This window comes from Stylophora pistillata, chromosome 8, assembly GCF_964205215.1.
Source record: "Stylophora pistillata chromosome 8, jaStyPist1.2, whole genome shotgun sequence".
NCBI lineage: Eukaryota > Metazoa > Cnidaria > Anthozoa > Scleractinia > Pocilloporidae > Stylophora > Stylophora pistillata.
This window is the reverse complement of record NC_142526.1, coordinates 8,974,787-8,992,816: the sequence shown is the minus strand read 5'-3', so window position 1 is coordinate 8,992,816 and position 18,030 is coordinate 8,974,787. Positions and strand designations below refer to the sequence as shown.

At 37.2% G+C, this 18,030-nt stretch overlaps 1 protein-coding gene across 1 annotated transcript in view; it reads left to right on the top strand.

Annotated features, from left to right (window-relative positions):
* Positions 1–18,030, top strand: part of LOC111346952 (uncharacterized) — a 46,663-nt gene that overhangs the window by 20,643 nt on the left and 7,990 nt on the right. The window contains exons 20-30 of the mRNA XM_088731380.1: positions 861–959; positions 1,997–2,098; positions 3,187–3,288; positions 4,133–4,237; positions 5,326–5,418; positions 9,413–9,508; positions 10,597–10,689; positions 13,498–13,587; positions 15,831–15,923; positions 17,000–17,101; positions 17,621–17,677. Of these exons, the coding sequence (XP_088587506.1) occupies positions 861–959; positions 1,997–2,098; positions 3,187–3,288; positions 4,133–4,237; positions 5,326–5,418; positions 9,413–9,508; positions 10,597–10,689; positions 13,498–13,587; positions 15,831–15,923; positions 17,000–17,101; positions 17,621–17,677 (1,032 nt within the window). The remainder of the gene's footprint in view (positions 1–860; positions 960–1,996; positions 2,099–3,186; positions 3,289–4,132; positions 4,238–5,325; positions 5,419–9,412; positions 9,509–10,596; positions 10,690–13,497; positions 13,588–15,830; positions 15,924–16,999; positions 17,102–17,620; positions 17,678–18,030) is intronic.

The window sequence follows — 18,030 nt, the reverse complement described above, 5'->3', positions numbered from 1 at the left end:
AACTTTTTTTAAGGAACGGCTGAATTTGTTTAGAATCGCAAACATTTGGATGTCCTAAATTTTTATAACTAAGTGCAACAGATTCACCATGATTAAGTCGTTGTTCCCTCGAGTTAACTGCTGGGAAATTGCGTGGTGATAAATGAAAAATGTTTAAGGTAATTTGTCAGTGTCATTGCGTATCTTGAACCCCTCATTAAAGAAAAAAAAAAAAAACAGGAACAGGACGAGAACAAAACATTTAATCAAGCGAATAAGCTCGCGTTCATTCCTAGAAAGAACATGGTATTGTTTTGCAATTAATGAACCAAATAAAGAGAGACGATTGGATATAGCTCGTAAATGAGAACGGTGAGGTGTATTTCTTATTTCGTAATTGTGGTGTACAAATTTTTGTTAAGTGCTTCTTGTAAAAGTATTCGTTTAAAAAATTAAACGCACATTAGTTCGAAATCGAGTATTATGTAGTTTATATACTTTATATAGTTTTGTGTGATTTTGTTAACTGTTGTTCAAGGTAGTACTCCTCCTGATCTTTTCCTTGAACACCTGAAGAGTGTTGTCGTCTTAAAAGCAGAGTCAACCATATATCATTACATTGGTCATTAAAGAAGAGAATGGCCGCTTCATATATATTACTGTCATTTTCAATTGTGTTGAAAAACAACAACAACGCATAATCGAGAGAATCACCTTTCATATATAAGGCAAAACTCCTTCTGACCTTATGCTTAAGAAGCACCTATGGAGTGTAGTCGTGTCAAACGTAGATTCAAGCATATATCCAGACGTTGGTCATTACGGAAGAGAATATGAGCTTTATATATTAGTGTACCTTCTCTTATTTCTGTCTTTCCTAGATGGATCAGGAGACTCCACTCACTGCAGCAGCAAAGAATGGTCACACGGATATTGTTAGGTTGCTTCTAGAGAACGGAGCTGATGTCAACAAAGGATGGGTACGTTAGAAGCATAAAATTATATTTGTAATGTAGAGTTAAGTGAAAATTGGATGGTGAAATTTTGATTTGGCTTTTCAGTTGTTTTTGCTATTGGGCAAAGTGTCGTAAGAAGAAGTGAGCTATTTCTGTTTCGTTCTCGTTGTTTCTTTCGTAGCGTGATAGTGCCGCCTTAGACATTAGGATAGATAACAAAACAAACCTGGCCACACAAGATTTGGACTAAAACTTTTTTTAAGGAACGGCTAAATTTGTTTAGAATCGCAAACATATGGATGTCCTGAACTTCTATTGCTAATTACAACAGCTTTACCATCATTAAGTCGTTGTTCCCTCGACTTGAAAAATGTTTAAGGTGATTTGTCAGTGTCATTGCGTATCCTGTACCCAGCATTAAAAAAAAAAAACAAAAACAGCACAAGGACAAAACACGTAATGAAGCGAATAAGCTCGCCTGCATTCCTAGAACACGCTATTGTTTTGCAATTAAAGAACGAAATAAAGAGGTACGATTTGATATAGCTCTTAAATGAGAGCGGTGAGCTGTATTTCTTATTTCATAATTTTGGTGTACAAATTTTTGTTAAGTGCTACTTAAAAAAGTTAAACGCCCATTAGTTCCAAATCGAGTATTATGTAGTTTATATACTTTATATAGTTTTGTGTGATTTTGTTAACTGTTGTTCAAGGTAGTACTCCTCCTGACTCTTTCCTTGAACACCTGAAGAGTGATGTCGTCTTAGAAGCAGAGTCAACCATATATCATTACATTGGTCATTAAAGAAGAGAATGGCCGCGTCATATATATTACTGTCATTTTCAATTGTGTTGAAAAAACAACAACAACGCATAATCGAGCGAATGACCTTGCATATATAAGGCAAAACTCCTTCTAACCTTATGCTTAAGTAGCACCTACGGAGTGTAGTCGTCTCAAACGCATATTGAAGCATATATCCAGACATTGGTCATTACGGAAGAGAATATAAGCTTTATATATAATTAAGTGTACCTTCTCTTATTTTTGTATTTCCTAGATTTGTTGGATCACTCCACTGACTGCAGCTGCAGAGAATGGTCACACGGATATTGTTAGGTTGCTTATAGAGAATGGAGCTGATGTCAACAAAGGAGGATGGGTACGTTAGAAGCATGAAATTATATTTGTAATGTAGAGTTTAGTGAAAATTTGATGGTCAAATTTTGTTTGGCCTCTCAGTTGTTTTTATTTTTGGGCAAAATGTGGTAAGAAGTAGTGAGGTATTTCTGTTTCCTTCTCGTTGTTTCATTAGTAGCGTGATAGTGCCGCCTTAGACATTACGATAGATAACAAGGCAAACCTGGCCACAAAAGATTTGGACTAAAACTTTTTTTAAAGAACTGCTGAACTTGTTTAGAATCGCAAACATTTGGATGCCCTGAACTTTTATTGCTAAGTGGAACAGGTTCATTATGATTAAGTCGCTTTTCCCTCAATTTAACTGGTGAGAAATTGCGTGGTGATAAATTGAAAATGTTGAAGGTGATTTGTCAGTGTCGTTGCGTATTCTGTACCCCGCATTAAAATAAAAAAAAAAAAAAAAAGAAAGAGCACAAGAGGAAAACATGTAATCAAGGGAATAAGCTCGCGTGCATTGCTAGAACATGGTATTGTTTTGCAATTAATGAACCAAATAAAGAGGTACGATTGGATATAGCTCCTAAATGATAAGGGTGAGCTGTATTTCTTATTTCATAATTTTGGTGTACAAATTTTTGTTAAGTGGTACTTGAAAAAGTATTCGCTTTAAAAGTTAAACGCCCATTAGTTCCAAATCGAGTATTATGTAGTTTATATACTTTATATAGTTTTGTGTGATTTGGTTAACTGTTGTTCAAGGTAGTACTCCTCCTGATCTTTTCCATGAACACCTGAAGAGTGATGTCGTCTTAGAAGCAGAGTCAACCATATATCATTACATTGGTCATTAAAGAAGAGAATGGCCGCTTCATATATATTACTGTCATTTTCAATTGTGTTGAAAAAACAAAAACAACACATAATCGAGCGAATGACCTTGCATATATAAGGGAAACCTCCTTCTGACCTTATGCTTAAGAAGCACCTACGGAGTGTAGTCGTCTCAAAAGCAGATTCCAGCATAAATCCTGACGTGGGTCATTACGGAAGAGAATATAAGCTTTATATATAATTAAGTGTACCTTTTCTTATTTTTGTCTTTCCTAGATTTGGAAGAACACTCCACTCACTGCAGCTGCAAGGAATGGTCACACGGATACTGTTAGGTTGCTTATAGAGAACGGAGCTGATGTCAACAACGAAGGAGGGGTACGTTAGAAGCATAAAATTATATTTGTAATGTAGAGTTAAGTGAAAATTTGATGGTCAAATTTTGTTTGGCTTTTCAGTTGTTTTGGGTATTAAGCAAAATGTGGTAAGAAGTAGTGAGGTATTTCTGTTTCATTCTCGTTGTTTCTTTCGTAGCGTGATAGTGCCGCCATAGACAATTAGGATAGATAAAAAGGCAAACCTGGCCACAAAAGATTTGGACTAAAACTTTTTTTAAGGAATGGCTGAATTTGTTTAGCATAGCAAACATTTGGATGCCCTGAACTTTTATAGCTAAGTACAACAGATTCACCATGATTAATTCGTTGTTCCCTCGACTTAATTACTAGGAAATTGCGTGGTGATAAATTGAAAATGTTTAAGGTGATTTGTCAGTGTCGTTGAAAAAGTATTCGCTTAAAAAGTTAAACGCCTATTAGTTCCAAATCGAGTATTATGTAGTTTATATACTTTAAAAAGTTTTGTGTGATTTTGTTAACTGTTGTTCAAGGTAGTACTCCTCCTAACCCTTTCCTTGAACACCTGAAAAGTGATGTCGTCTTAAAAGCAGAGTCAACCATATATCATTACATTGGTCATTAAAGAAGAGAATGGCCGCTTCATATATATTACTGTCATTTTAACAACAACAACGCATAATCGAGCGAATGACCTTGCAAATATAAGACAAAACACCTTCTGACCTTATGCTTAAGAAGCGCCTACGGAGTGTAGTCGTCTCAAACGCATAGTGAAGCATATATCCAGACATTGGTCATTACGGAAGAGAATATAAGCTTTATACATAATTAAGTGTACCTTTTCTTATTTTTGTCTTTCCTAGATTTGGAAGAACACTCCACTCACTGCAGCTGCAGGGAATGGTCACACGGAGATTGTTAGGTTGCTTCTAGAGAACGGAGCTGATGTCAACAAAGAAGTACGAGGGGTACGTTAGAAGCATAAAATTATATTTGTAATGTAGAGTTAAGTGAAAATTTGATGGTCAAATTTTGTTTGGCTTTTCAGTTGTGTTTGCTTTTGTGCAAAATGTGGTAAGAAGTAGTGAGGTATTTCTGTTTCCTTCTCGTTGTTTCTTTTCTAGCGTGATAGTGCCGCCTTAGACATTAGGATAGATAAAAAGGCAAACCTGGCCACAAAAGATTTGGACTAAAACTTTTTTTAAAGAACGGCTGAACTTGTTTAGAATCGCAAACATCTGGATGCCCTGAACTTTTATTGCTAAGTGCAACAGGTTCATTATGGTTAAGTCGCTTTTCCCTCAATTTAACTGCTGGGAAATTGCGTGGTGATAAATTGAAAATGTTGAAGGTGATTTGTCAGTGTCGTTCCGTATTCTGTACCCCGCATTAAAAAAAAAAAAAACAGAAACAGCACAAGAGCAAAACATGTAATCAAGGGAATAAGCTCGCGTGCATTGCAAGAACATGGTATTGTTTTGCAATTAATGAACCAAATAAAGAGAGACGATTGGATATAGCTCCAAAATGATAACGGTGAGTCGTATTTCTTATTTCATAGTTTTGGTGTACAAATGTTTGTTAAGTGGTACTTGAAAAAGTATTCGCTTTAAAAGTTAAACGCCCATTAGTTCCAAATCGAGTATTATGTAGTTTATATACTTTATATAGTTTTGTGTGATTTGGTTAACTGTTGTTCAAGGTAGTACTCCTCCTGATCTTTTCCTTGAACACCTGAAAAGTGATGTCGTCTTAGAAGCAGAGTCAACCATATATCATTACATTGGTCATTAAAGAAGAGAATGGCCGCTTCATATATATTACTGTCATTTTCCATTGTGTTGAAAAAAACAACAACAACGCATAATCGAGCGAATGACCTTGCAAATATAAGACAAAACACCTTCTGACCTTATGCTTAAGAAGCGCCTACGGAGTGTAGTCGTCTCAAAAGCAGATTCAAGCATATATCCTGACGTTGGTCATTACGGAAGAGAGTATGAGCTTTATATATTAGTGTACCTTGTCTTATTTTTGTCTTTCCTACATTTTCAAGAACACTGCACTCACTGTAGCTGCAGAGAATGGTCAGACGGATATTGTTAGGTTGCTTATAGAGAACGGAGCTGATGTCAACAAAGGAGGAGGGGTACGTTAGAAGCATAAAATTGCATTTGTAATGAAGAGTTAAGTGAAAATTTGATGGTTAAATTTTGTTTGGCTTTTCAGTTGTTTTTGCTTTTGGGCAAAATGTCGTAAGAAGGAGTGAGCTATTTCTGTTTCCTTCTCGTTGTTTCTTTTGTAACGTGAGAGTGCCGCCTTAGACATTAGGATAGATAACAAGGCAAACCTGGCCACAAAAGATTTGGACTAAAACTTTTTTTAAAGAACGGCTGAATTTGTTTAGAATGGGAAACATTTGGATGCCCTCAACTTTTATTGCTAAGTGCAACAGGTTCGTCATGATTAAGTCGCTTTGCCCTCAATTTAACTGCTGGGACATTGCGTGGTGATAAATTGAAAATGTTGAAGGTGATTTCTCAATGTATTTGCGTATTTTGCATCCTTAGAGACCCAGGGGCTGTGTGTCGATTTCAAGTTAGGGCATGAAGAGCCCCTGGCGACATTGTCTTACAAGACTAGTTCGAAACGGTCGCAGTCGTTCTGCCATGTGATTGGTGCCAGAAAAGCTTTGTGTTTTTGTGCCCAATCAGAGTGAAGTGTGCTTTAGAGTCTTTTCGTGTGTTTTAACACGAACATATTCTAGTAGCTCAGTTACTCGCTATGTTTGTTTGGACCGTGCGACGGAGATTTGCTTGAGGTGAAAAGTGTCAGCCTCAGCACACAATGTAAGAGAAATCGATCAGATTGTCGGCGAAAATCTTACCGGAAATTATACTGAATACTTTCGCTGGTATCACTAGAGAACGTGTTTTAAAGTTTGCGAGGATTGTATGCAACACGATGGTTGCAGTCATTGATATGTCGCTTTAAACGTTAAACGAGATTTAAGCACAAATCTTTTTAGGTTTTTTGCATAATTTGCTGTGACTGAAACTTTGCCAATCCCGTGAAGTTATTTCGTCGCACGGGCCACGCAGATATGTCGAGCAACTGGCGCTTTCGCCTACGTAGCTTTCTGCTTTCTGTGCGCGCCAAAATGTAATCTTAGTGGTAAAGTCGTTCACAATACGGCCAAGGTTGCAGAGAACGTTAAGTTCGTGGACGACCTCCAGCAAGTGCTAAGAGAAAGCTTAGCTGTGTTTCCAGTTAGCTAATTAAAATCTGGACAAAAACTTATCAGCGAGAACATCGTGCGAAGGAGAGATGTTTTTGGCCAGTTACTGAAGGGGTTTGGAAAGAGTTTAATCTTTCAACTGCTGCCGAGAGTGTTGAAATTCTTGAGCTAGGAATGCCACGGATTCTCTTCTTGTCCCTTGGTCATTGTCTTTTCACCTCTTCTGTCGATTGTGGAAGACCAAGTTAAATACCTTTGATCATTGGGAATCGATCCGATGCTGTTCACCATGGGAAAAACAAAACCAAAGACCAAGAAATATTAGATGGAAAGAGCGGGTTTACTTTATTGCAAATGTCAGCTTAGTAGTACAGGGTCATCTACCCACATCAAATAAGCAAAATTTTCCACGCTTAGCTTTTCTTGTTTTTCAAGCGAAGATGAGATTAGATTTTAGCACGCACAGAAAGTTGCGCAAGTACCAGTTGCTCGACATACCTGCGTGACCCGTGCCACGAAATAACTTCACGGGATTGGCAAAGTTTCAGTCACAGCAAATTATGCAAAAAATCTAGAAAGATTTAAGCTTAAATCTCGTTTAACGTTTAAAGCGACATATCAATGACTGCAACCATCGTGTTGTACACAAACGTCGCAAACTTTAAAACACGTTCTCTAGTGATACCTGCGAAAGTATTCAGTATAATTTTTGGTAAGATTTTCGCCGACAATCTGATCGATTTCTCTTACATTGTGTGCTGAGACTAAAACTTTTCACCTCAAGCAAATCGCCGTCCCACGGTCCAAACAAACATAGCGAGTAACTGAGCTACTAGAATATGTTCGTGTTAAAAGACACGAAAGGACTCTAAAGCACACTTTACTCTGATTGGGGAGAAAAACACAGTGATTTTCTGGCACCAATCAGATGGCGGAACGACTGCGACCGTTTAGAACTAGTCTTGTAAGACAATGTCCCCAGGGGCTCTTCATGCCCTAAATTGAAATCCACTCAGCCCCTGGGTCTCCGAGGATGCGTATTCTGTACCCCGCATTAAAAAAAAAAAACAGAAACAACACACGAGGAAAACATGTAATCAAGGGAATAAGCTCACGTGCATTGCTAGAACATGGTATCGTTTTGCAATTAATGAACCAAATAAAGAGAAACGATTGGATATAGCTCCTAAATGATAACGGTGAGCTGTATTTCTTATTTTATAGTTTTGGTGTACAAATTTTTGTTAAGTGGTACTTGAAAAAGTATTCGTTTAAAAAGTTAAACGCCCATTAGTTCCAAATCGAGTATTATGTAGTTTATATACTTTATAAAGTTTTGTGTGATTTTGTTAACTGTTGTTCAAGGTAGTACTCCTCCTAATCCTTTCCTTGAACACCTGAAGAGTGATGTCGTCTTAGAAGCAGAGTCAACCATATATCATTACATTGGTCATTAAAGAAGAGAATGGCCGCTTCATATATATTACTGTCATTTTCCATTGTGTTGAAAAAAACAACAACAACGCATAATCGAGCGAATGACCTTGCAAATATAAGACAAAACACCTTCTGACCTTATGCTTAAGAAGCGCCTACGGAGTGTAGTCGTCTCAAAGGCAGATTCAAGCATATATCCTGACCTTGGTCATTACGGAAGAGAATATGAGCTTTATGTGTTAGTGTACCTTCTCTTATTTTTTTTCTTTCCTACATTTAGAAGGAAACTCCACTCACTCCAGCAGCACAGAATGGTCACACGTATATTGTTAGGTTGCTTCTAAAGAACGGAGCTTATGACTACAAAGTATGGGTACGTTAGAAGCATAAAATTACATTTGTAATGTAGAGTTAAGTGAAAATTTGATGGTCAAATTTTGTTTGGCTTCTCAGTTGTGTTTGCTTTTGGGCAAAATGTGGTAAGAAGTAGTGAGGTATTTCTGTTTCCTTCTCGTTTTTTCTTTTGTAGCGTAATAGTGCCGCCTTAGACATTAGGATAGATAACAAGGCAAACCTGGCCACAAAAGATTTGGACTAAAACTTTTTTTAAAGAACGGCTGAACTTGTTTAGAATCGCAAACATTTGGATGCCCTGAACTTTTATTGCTAAGTGCAACAGGTTCATTATGATTAAGTCGCTTTTCCCTCAATTTAACTGCTGGGAAATCGCGTGGTGATAAATTGAAAATGTTGAAGGTGATTTGTCAGTGTCGTTGCGTATTCTGTACCCCGCATTAAAAAAAAAACAAAAAAACAGAAACAGCGGAAGAGGAAAACATGTAATCAAGGGAATAAGCTCGCGTGCATTGCTAGAACATGGTATTGTTTTGCAATTAATGGACCAAATAAAGAGAGACGATTGGATATTGCTCGAAAATGATAACGGTGAGCTGTATTTCTTATTTCATAGTTTTGGTGTACAAATGTTTGTTAAGTGGTACTTGAAAAAGTATTCGCTTAAAAAGTTAAACGCCCATCAGTTCCAAATCGAGTATTATGTAGTTTATATACTTTATATAGTTTTGTGTGATTTGGTTAACTGTTGTTCAAGGTAGTACTCCTCATGATCTTTTCCTTGAACACCTGAAAAGTGATGTCGTCTTAGAAGCAGAGTCAACCATATATCATTACATTGGTCATTAAAGAAGAGAATGGCCGCTTCATATATATTACTGTCATTTTCAATTGTGTTGAAAAAACAACAACAACGCATAATCGAGCGAATGACCTTGCAAATATAAGACAAAACACCTTCTGACCTTATGCTTAAGAAGCGCCTACGGAGTGTAGTCGTCTCAAACGCATAGTGAAGCATATATCCAGACATTGGTCATTACGGAAGAGAATATAAGCTTTATACATAATTAAGTGTACCTTTTCTTATTTTTGTCTTTCCTAGATTTGGAAGAACACTCCACTCACTGCAGCTGCAGGGAATGGTCACACGGAGATTGTTAGGTTGCTTCTAGAGAACGGAGCTGATGTCAACAAAGAAGTACGAGGGGTACGTTAGAAGCATAAAATTATATTTGTAATGTAGAGTTAAGTGAAAATTTGATGGTCAAATTTTGTTTGGCTTTTCAGTTGTGTTTGCTTTTGTGCAAAATGTGGTAAGAAGTAGTGAGGTATTTCTGTTTCCTTCTCGTTGTTTCTTTTCTAGCGTGATAGTGCCGCCTTAGACATTAGGATAGATAAAAAGGCAAACCTGGCCACAAAAGATTTGGACTAAAACTTTTTTTAAAGAACGGCTGAACTTGTTTAGAATCGCAAACATCTGGATGCCCTGAACTTTTATTGCTAAGTGCAACAGGTTCATTATGGTTAAGTCGCTTTTCCCTCAATTTAACTGCTGGGAAATTGCGTGGTGATAAATTGAAAATGTTGAAGGTGATTTGTCAGTGTCGTTCCGTATTCTGTACCCCGCATTAAAAAAAAAAAAAACAGAAACAGCACAAGAGCAAAACATGTAATCAAGGGAATAAGCTCGCGTGCATTGCAAGAACATGGTATTGTTTTGCAATTAATGAACCAAATAAAGAGAGACGATTGGATATAGCTCCAAAATGATAACGGTGAGTCGTATTTCTTATTTCATAGTTTTGGTGTACAAATGTTTGTTAAGTGGTACTTGAAAAAGTATTCGCTTTAAAAGTTAAACGCCCATTAGTTCCAAATCGAGTATTATGTAGTTTATATACTTTATATAGTTTTGTGTGATTTGGTTAACTGTTGTTCAAGGTAGTACTCCTCCTGATCTTTTCCTTGAACACCTGAAAAGTGATGTCGTCTTAGAAGCAGAGTCAACCATATATCATTACATTGGTCATTAAAGAAGAGAATGGCCGCTTCATATATATTACTGTCATTTTCCATTGTGTTGAAAAAAACAACAACAACGCATAATCGAGCGAATGACCTTGCAAATATAAGACAAAACACCTTCTGACCTTATGCTTAAGAAGCGCCTACGGAGTGTAGTCGTCTCAAAAGCAGATTCAAGCATATATCCTGACGTTGGTCATTACGGAAGAGAGTATGAGCTTTATATATTAGTGTACCTTGTCTTATTTTTGTCTTTCCTACATTTTCAAGAACACTGCACTCACTGTAGCTGCAGAGAATGGTCAGACGGATATTGTTAGGTTGCTTATAGAGAACGGAGCTGATGTCAACAAAGGAGGAGGGGTACGTTAGAAGCATAAAATTGCATTTGTAATGAAGAGTTAAGTGAAAATTTGATGGTTAAATTTTGTTTGGCTTTTCAGTTGTTTTTGCTTTTGGGCAAAATGTCGTAAGAAGGAGTGAGCTATTTCTGTTTCCTTCTCGTTGTTTCTTTTGTAACGTGAGAGTGCCGCCTTAGACATTAGGATAGATAACAAGGCAAACCTGGCCACAAAAGATTTGGACTAAAACTTTTTTTAAAGAACGGCTGAATTTGTTTAGAATGGGAAACATTTGGATGCCCTCAACTTTTATTGCTAAGTGCAACAGGTTCGTCATGATTAAGTCGCTTTGCCCTCAATTTAACTGCTGGGACATTGCGTGGTGATAAATTGAAAATGTTGAAGGTGATTTCTCAATGTATTTGCGTATTTTGCATCCTTAGAGACCCAGGGGCTGTGTGTCGATTTCAAGTTAGGGCATGAAGAGCCCCTGGCGACATTGTCTTACAAGACTAGTTCGAAACGGTCGCAGTCGTTCTGCCATGTGATTGGTGCCAGAAAAGCTTTGTGTTTTTGTGCCCAATCAGAGTGAAGTGTGCTTTAGAGTCTTTTCGTGTGTTTTAACACGAACATATTCTAGTAGCTCAGTTACTCGCTATGTTTGTTTGGACCGTGCGACGGAGATTTGCTTGAGGTGAAAAGTGTCAGCCTCAGCACACAATGTAAGAGAAATCGATCAGATTGTCGGCGAAAATCTTACCGGAAATTATACTGAATACTTTCGCTGGTATCACTAGAGAACGTGTTTTAAAGTTTGCGAGGATTGTATGCAACACGATGGTTGCAGTCATTGATATGTCGCTTTAAACGTTAAACGAGATTTAAGCACAAATCTTTTTAGGTTTTTTGCATAATTTGCTGTGACTGAAACTTTGCCAATCCCGTGAAGTTATTTCGTCGCACGGGCCACGCAGATATGTCGAGCAACTGGCGCTTTCGCCTACGTAGCTTTCTGCTTTCTGTGCGCGCCAAAATGTAATCTTAGTGGTAAAGTCGTTCACAATACGGCCAAGGTTGCAGAGAACGTTAAGTTCGTGGACGACCTCCAGCAAGTGCTAAGAGAAAGCTTAGCTGTGTTTCCAGTTAGCTAATTAAAATCTGGACAAAAACTTATCAGCGAGAACATCGTGCGAAGGAGAGATGTTTTTGGCCAGTTACTGAAGGGGTTTGGAAAGAGTTTAATCTTTCAACTGCTGCCGAGAGTGTTGAAATTCTTGAGCTAGGAATGCCACGGATTCTCTTCTTGTCCCTTGGTCATTGTCTTTTCACCTCTTCTGTCGATTGTGGAAGACCAAGTTAAATACCTTTGATCATTGGGAATCGATCCGATGCTGTTCACCATGGGAAAAACAAAACCAAAGACCAAGAAATATTAGATGGAAAGAGCGGGTTTACTTTATTGCAAATGTCAGCTTAGTAGTACAGGGTCATCTACCCACATCAAATAAGCAAAATTTTCCACGCTTAGCTTTTCTTGTTTTTCAAGCGAAGATGAGATTAGATTTTAGCACGCACAGAAAGTTGCGCAAGTACCAGTTGCTCGACATACCTGCGTGACCCGTGCCACGAAATAACTTCACGGGATTGGCAAAGTTTCAGTCACAGCAAATTATGCAAAAAATCTAGAAAGATTTAAGCTTAAATCTCGTTTAACGTTTAAAGCGACATATCAATGACTGCAACCATCGTGTTGTACACAAACGTCGCAAACTTTAAAACACGTTCTCTAGTGATACCTGCGAAAGTATTCAGTATAATTTTTGGTAAGATTTTCGCCGACGATCTGATCGATTTCTCTTACATTGTGTGCTGAGACTAAAACTTTTCACCTCAAGCAAATCGCCGTCCCACGGTCCAAACAAACATAGCGAGTAACTGAGCTACTAGAATATGTTCGTGGTAAAAGACACGAAAGGACTCTAAAGCACACTTCACTCTGATTGGGGAGAAAAACACAGTGATTTTCTGGCACCAATCAGATGGCGGAACGACTGCGACCGTTTGGAACTAGTCTTGTAAGACAATGTCCCCAGGGGCTCTTCATGCCCTAAATTGAAATCCACTCAGCCCCTGGGTCTCCGAGGATGCGTATTCTGTACCCCGCATTAAAAAAAAAAAAGACAGAAACAACACACGAGGAAAACATGTAATCAAGGGAATAAGCTCACGTGCATTGCTAGAACATGGTATTGTTTTGCAATTAATGAACCAAATAAAGAGAAACGATTGGATATAGCTCCTAAATGATAACGGTGAGCTGTATTTCTTATTTTATAGTTTTGGTGTACAAATTTTTGTTAAGTGGTACTTGAAAAAGTATTCGTTTAAAAAGTTAAACGCCTATTAGTTCCAAATCGAGTATTATGTAGTTTATATACTTTATAAAGTTTTGTGTGATTTTGTTAACTGTTGTTCAAGGTAGTACTCCTCCTGACCCTTTCCTTGAACACCTGAAAAGTGATGTCGTCTTAGAAGCAGAGTTAACCATATATCATTACATTGGTCATTAAAGAAGAGAATGGCCGCTTCATATATATTAATGTCATTTTCAATTGTGTTGAAAAACAACAACAACGCATAATCGAGCGAATGACCTTGCATATATAAGGCAAAACTCCTTCTGACCTTATGGTTAAGAAGCACCTACGGAGTGTAGTCGTGTCAAACGTAGATTCAAGCATATATCCAGACGTTGGTCATTACGGAAGAGAATATGAGCTTTATATATTAGTGTACCTTCTCTTATTTCTGTCTTTCCTAGATGGATCAGGAGACTCCACTCACTGCAGTAGCAAAGAATGGTCACACGGATATTGTTAGTTTGCTTCTAGAGAACGGAGCTGATGTCAACAAAGGATGGGTACGTTAGAAGCATAAAATTATATTTGTAATGTAGAGTTAAGTGAAAATTTGATGGTCAAATTTTGTTTGGCTTTTCAGTTGTTTTTGCTATTGGGCAAAATGTGGTAAGAAGTAGTGAGGTATTTCTGTTTCCTTCTCGTTGTTTCTTTTGTAGCGTAATAGTGCCGCCTTAGACATTAGGATAGATAACAAGGCAAACCTGGCCACAAAAGATTTGGACTAAAACTTTTTTTAAAGAACGGCTAAACTTGTTTAGAATCGCAAACACGTGGATGCCCTGAACTTTTATTGCTAAGTGCAACAGATTCATAATGATTAAGTCGCTTTCCCCTCAGTTTAACTGCTGGGAAATCGCGTGGTGATAAATTGAAAATGTTGAAGGTGATTTGTCAGTGTCGTTGCGTATTCTGTACACCGCATTAAAAAAAACCAAAAAACAAAAACAGCGGAAGATGAAAACATGTAATCAAGGGAATAAGCTCGCATGCATTGCTAGAACATGGTATTGTTTTCCAATTAATGAACCAAATAAAGAGAGACGATTGGATATTGCTCCAAAATGATAACGGTGAGCTGTATTTCTTATTTCATAGTTTTGGTGTACAAATTTTTGTTAAGTGGTACTTGAAAAAGTATTCGCTTAAAAAGTTAAACGCCCATTAGTTCCAAATCGAGTATTATGTAGTTTATATACTTTATATAGTTTTGTGTGATTTTGTTAACTGTTGTTCAAGGTAGTACTCCTCCTGATCTTTTCCTTGAACACCTGAAAAGTGATGTCGTCTTAGAAGCAGAGTCAACCATATATCATTACATTGGTCATTAAAGAAGAGAATGGCCGCTTCATATATATTACTGTCATTTTCAATTGTGTTGAAAAAACAACAACAACGCATAATCGAGCGAATGACCTTGCATATACAAGGCAAAACTCCTTCTGACCTTATGCTTACGAAGCACCTACGGAGTGTAGTCGTCTCAAACGCATAGTGAAGCATATATCCAGACATTGGTCATTACGGAAGAGAATATGAGTTTTTTATATTAGTGTACCTTTTCTTATTTTTGTCTTTCCTGGATTATCAAGGAAACTCCACTTACTGCTGCAGCACAGAATGGTCACACTGATATTGTTAGGTTGCTTATAGCCTACGGAACTAATGTGAACGGAAGAGGATCGGTACGTTAGAAGCATAAAGTTATATTTGTAATATAGAATTAAGTAAAAACTCGATGGTCAAATTTTGTTTGGCTTTTCAGTTGTTTTTGCTATTGGGCAAAATGTCGTAAAAAGTAATGAGGTATTTCTGTTTTCTTCTCGTTGTTTCTTTTGTAGCGTAATAGTGCTGCCTTAGACATTAGGATAGATAACAAGGCAAACCTGGCCACAAAAAGATTTGGATTAAAACTTTTTTTAAAGAACGGCTCAATTTGTTTAGAATCCCAAACATGTGGATGCCCTGAACTTTTATTGCTAAGTGCAACAGGTTCATCATGATTAAGTCGCTTTGCTCTGAATTTAACTGCTGGGAAATTGCGTAGTGATAAATTGAAAATGTTGAAGGTTACTTGTCAGTGTCGTTGGGTATTCTGTACCCCGAGAGGAAAACATGTAATCAAGGGAATAAGCTTGCGTGCACTCCCAGAAAGAACATGGTATTGTTTTGCAATTAGTGAACCAAATAAAGATGTACGATTGGATATAGCTCTTAAATGAGAACGGTTAGCTGTATTTCCTATCTCATAATTTTGGTGTACAAATTGTTGTTAAGTGCTACTTGAAAAAGTATACGCTTAAAAAGTTAAACGCCCATCAGTTCCAAATCGAGTATTATGTAGTTTATATACTTTATATAGTTTTGTGTGATTTTGTTAACTGTTGTTCAAGGTAGTACTCCTCCTGATCTTTTCCTTGAACACCTGAAGAGTGATGTCGTCTTAAAAGCAGAGTCAACCATATATCATTACATTGGTCATTAAAGAAGAGAATGGCCGCTTCATATATATTACTGTCATTTTCAATTGTGTTGAAAAAACAACAACAACGCATAATTGAGCGAATGACCTTGCATATATAAGGCAAAGCTCCTTCTGATCTTATGGTTAAGAAGCACCTACGGAGTGTAGTCGTGTCAAAAGCAGATTCAAGCATATATCCTGACGTTGGTCATTACGGAAGAGAATATGAGCTTTATATACTAGTGTACCTTCTCTAATTTTTTTCTCTCCTACATTTTGAAGACCACTCCACTCATCGGAGCTGCACAGAATGGTCACAGGGATATTGTTCGGTTGCTTATAAAGAACGGAGCTGATGTCAATAAAGAAAGATGGGTACGTTAGAAGGATAAAATTATATTTGTAATGTAGAGTTAAGTGAAAATCGGATGGTGAAATTTTAATTTGACTTTTCAGTTGTTTTTGCTCTTGGGCAAACTGTCGTAAGAAGTAGTGAGCTATTTCTGTTTCCTTCTCGTTGTTTCTTTTGTAGCGTGATAGTGCCGCCCTAGACATTAGGATAGATAACAAGGCAGACCTGGCCACAAAAGATTTGGACTACAACTTTTTTTAGGGAATGGCTGAATTTGTTTAGAATCGGAAACATTTGGATGCCCTGAACTTTTATAGCTAATTGCAACAGATTCACTATGATTAAGTCGTTGTTCCCTCGACTTAACTGCTGGGAAATTGCGTGGTGATAAATTAAAAATATTTAAAGTGATTTGTCAGTCTCATTGCGTATCCTGTACCCCTCATTAAAAAACAAAAAAAAGAAACAGCACAAGAACAAAACACGTAATCAAGCGAATAAGCTCTCGTGCATTCCTAGAACACGCTATTGTTTTGCAATTAATGAACCAAATAAAGAGGCACGATTGGATATAGCTCTTAAATGAGAACGGTGAGCTGTATTTCTTATTCATAATTTTGTTGTACAAATTTTTGTGAAGTGCTACTTGAAAAAGTATTCGCTTAAAAAGTTAAACGCCCATTAGTTCCAAATCGAGTATTATGTAGTTTATATACTTTATAAAGTTTTGTGTGATTTTGTTAACTGTTGTTCAAGGTAGTACTCCTCCTGATCCTTTCCTTGAACACCTGAAAAGTGATGTCGTCTTAAAAGCAGAGTCAACCATATATCATTACATTGGTCATTAAAGAAGAGAATGGCCGCTTCATATATATTACTGTCATTTTCAATTGTGTTGAAAAAACAACAACAACGCATAATCGAGCGAATGACCTTGCACATATAAGGCAAAACTCCTTCTGACCTTATGCTTAAGTAGCACCTACGGAGTTTAGTCGTGTCAAAAGCAGATTCAAGCATATATCCTGACGTTGGTCATTTCGGAAGAGAATATGAGCTTTATATATTAGTGTACCTTCTCTTTTTTTTTCTTTCCTAGATTTTTAATGAAACTCCACTCACTGCAGCTGCAGAGAATGGTCACATGGATATTGTTAGGTGGCTTATAGAGAAAGGAGCTGATGTCAGCAAAGGAGGATGGGTACGTTAGAAGGATAAAATTATATTTGTAATGTAGAGTTAAGTGAAAATTTGATGGTCAAATTTTGTTTGGCTTTTCAGTTGTGTTTGTTATTGGGCAAAATGTCGTAGGAAATAGTGAGGTATTTCTGTTTCCTTCTCGTTGTTTCTTTCTTAGCGTGATAGTGCCGCTTTTGACATTAGGATAGATAACAGGGCAAACATGGCTGCAAAAGATTTGGACTAAAAATTTTTTTAAGGAACGGCTAAATTTGTTTAGAATCGGAAACATTTGGATGCTCTGATTTTTTATATTAAAATTTACTTAAATTGTAGCCGTAAGAGGAAAATGGTTGTGCCTCAAATGCTTCGGTCTTATGTTGTTGTTATTATTTTGAGAAGCATTGCTTTATTGCTGAATAGTAGCTCTTCAAACCCACTCACTCTTTCAGAATCTGCTATTGCAAAGCTACATTAAACTTTAGCTTGTTAAGTGAGACTGTTCAGTGAGTTCATGAGTCTTTTTTACCTAACTTTCTAGTTGTTCATCAAAATCGAGCCGCTTGTAGATAGAAGAAAGTTCGAAGCGGATGCCAGGGTATGTTTGGTTGCTCTTCAGAAGAAGTTTTAACTTTGTATTAGAAATTTCGCATTGGTTAATTAACCATATTTACCCTCACTATTGAACATAAACAGATAGGTCAATTGGGATTACGCAGGGATATTTCAGGAAACGAGCTTTATGTTATGTGCATTTTGTGAACACTCCACTGTTAATATGAACTTATTGAGCTGAACTTCCTTGATCTTCACTACATCTCAGATGTGATACTAAGAATGTTTCCTCCCTTGTAGTCCCCTGGCAGAATATAAAACACTTGAATTTACAATCGTTCCCTTTTAGGAAGCCTGTCGGTGAATTGGTGCATTCTTAGCCGTGCTGTATTCTAA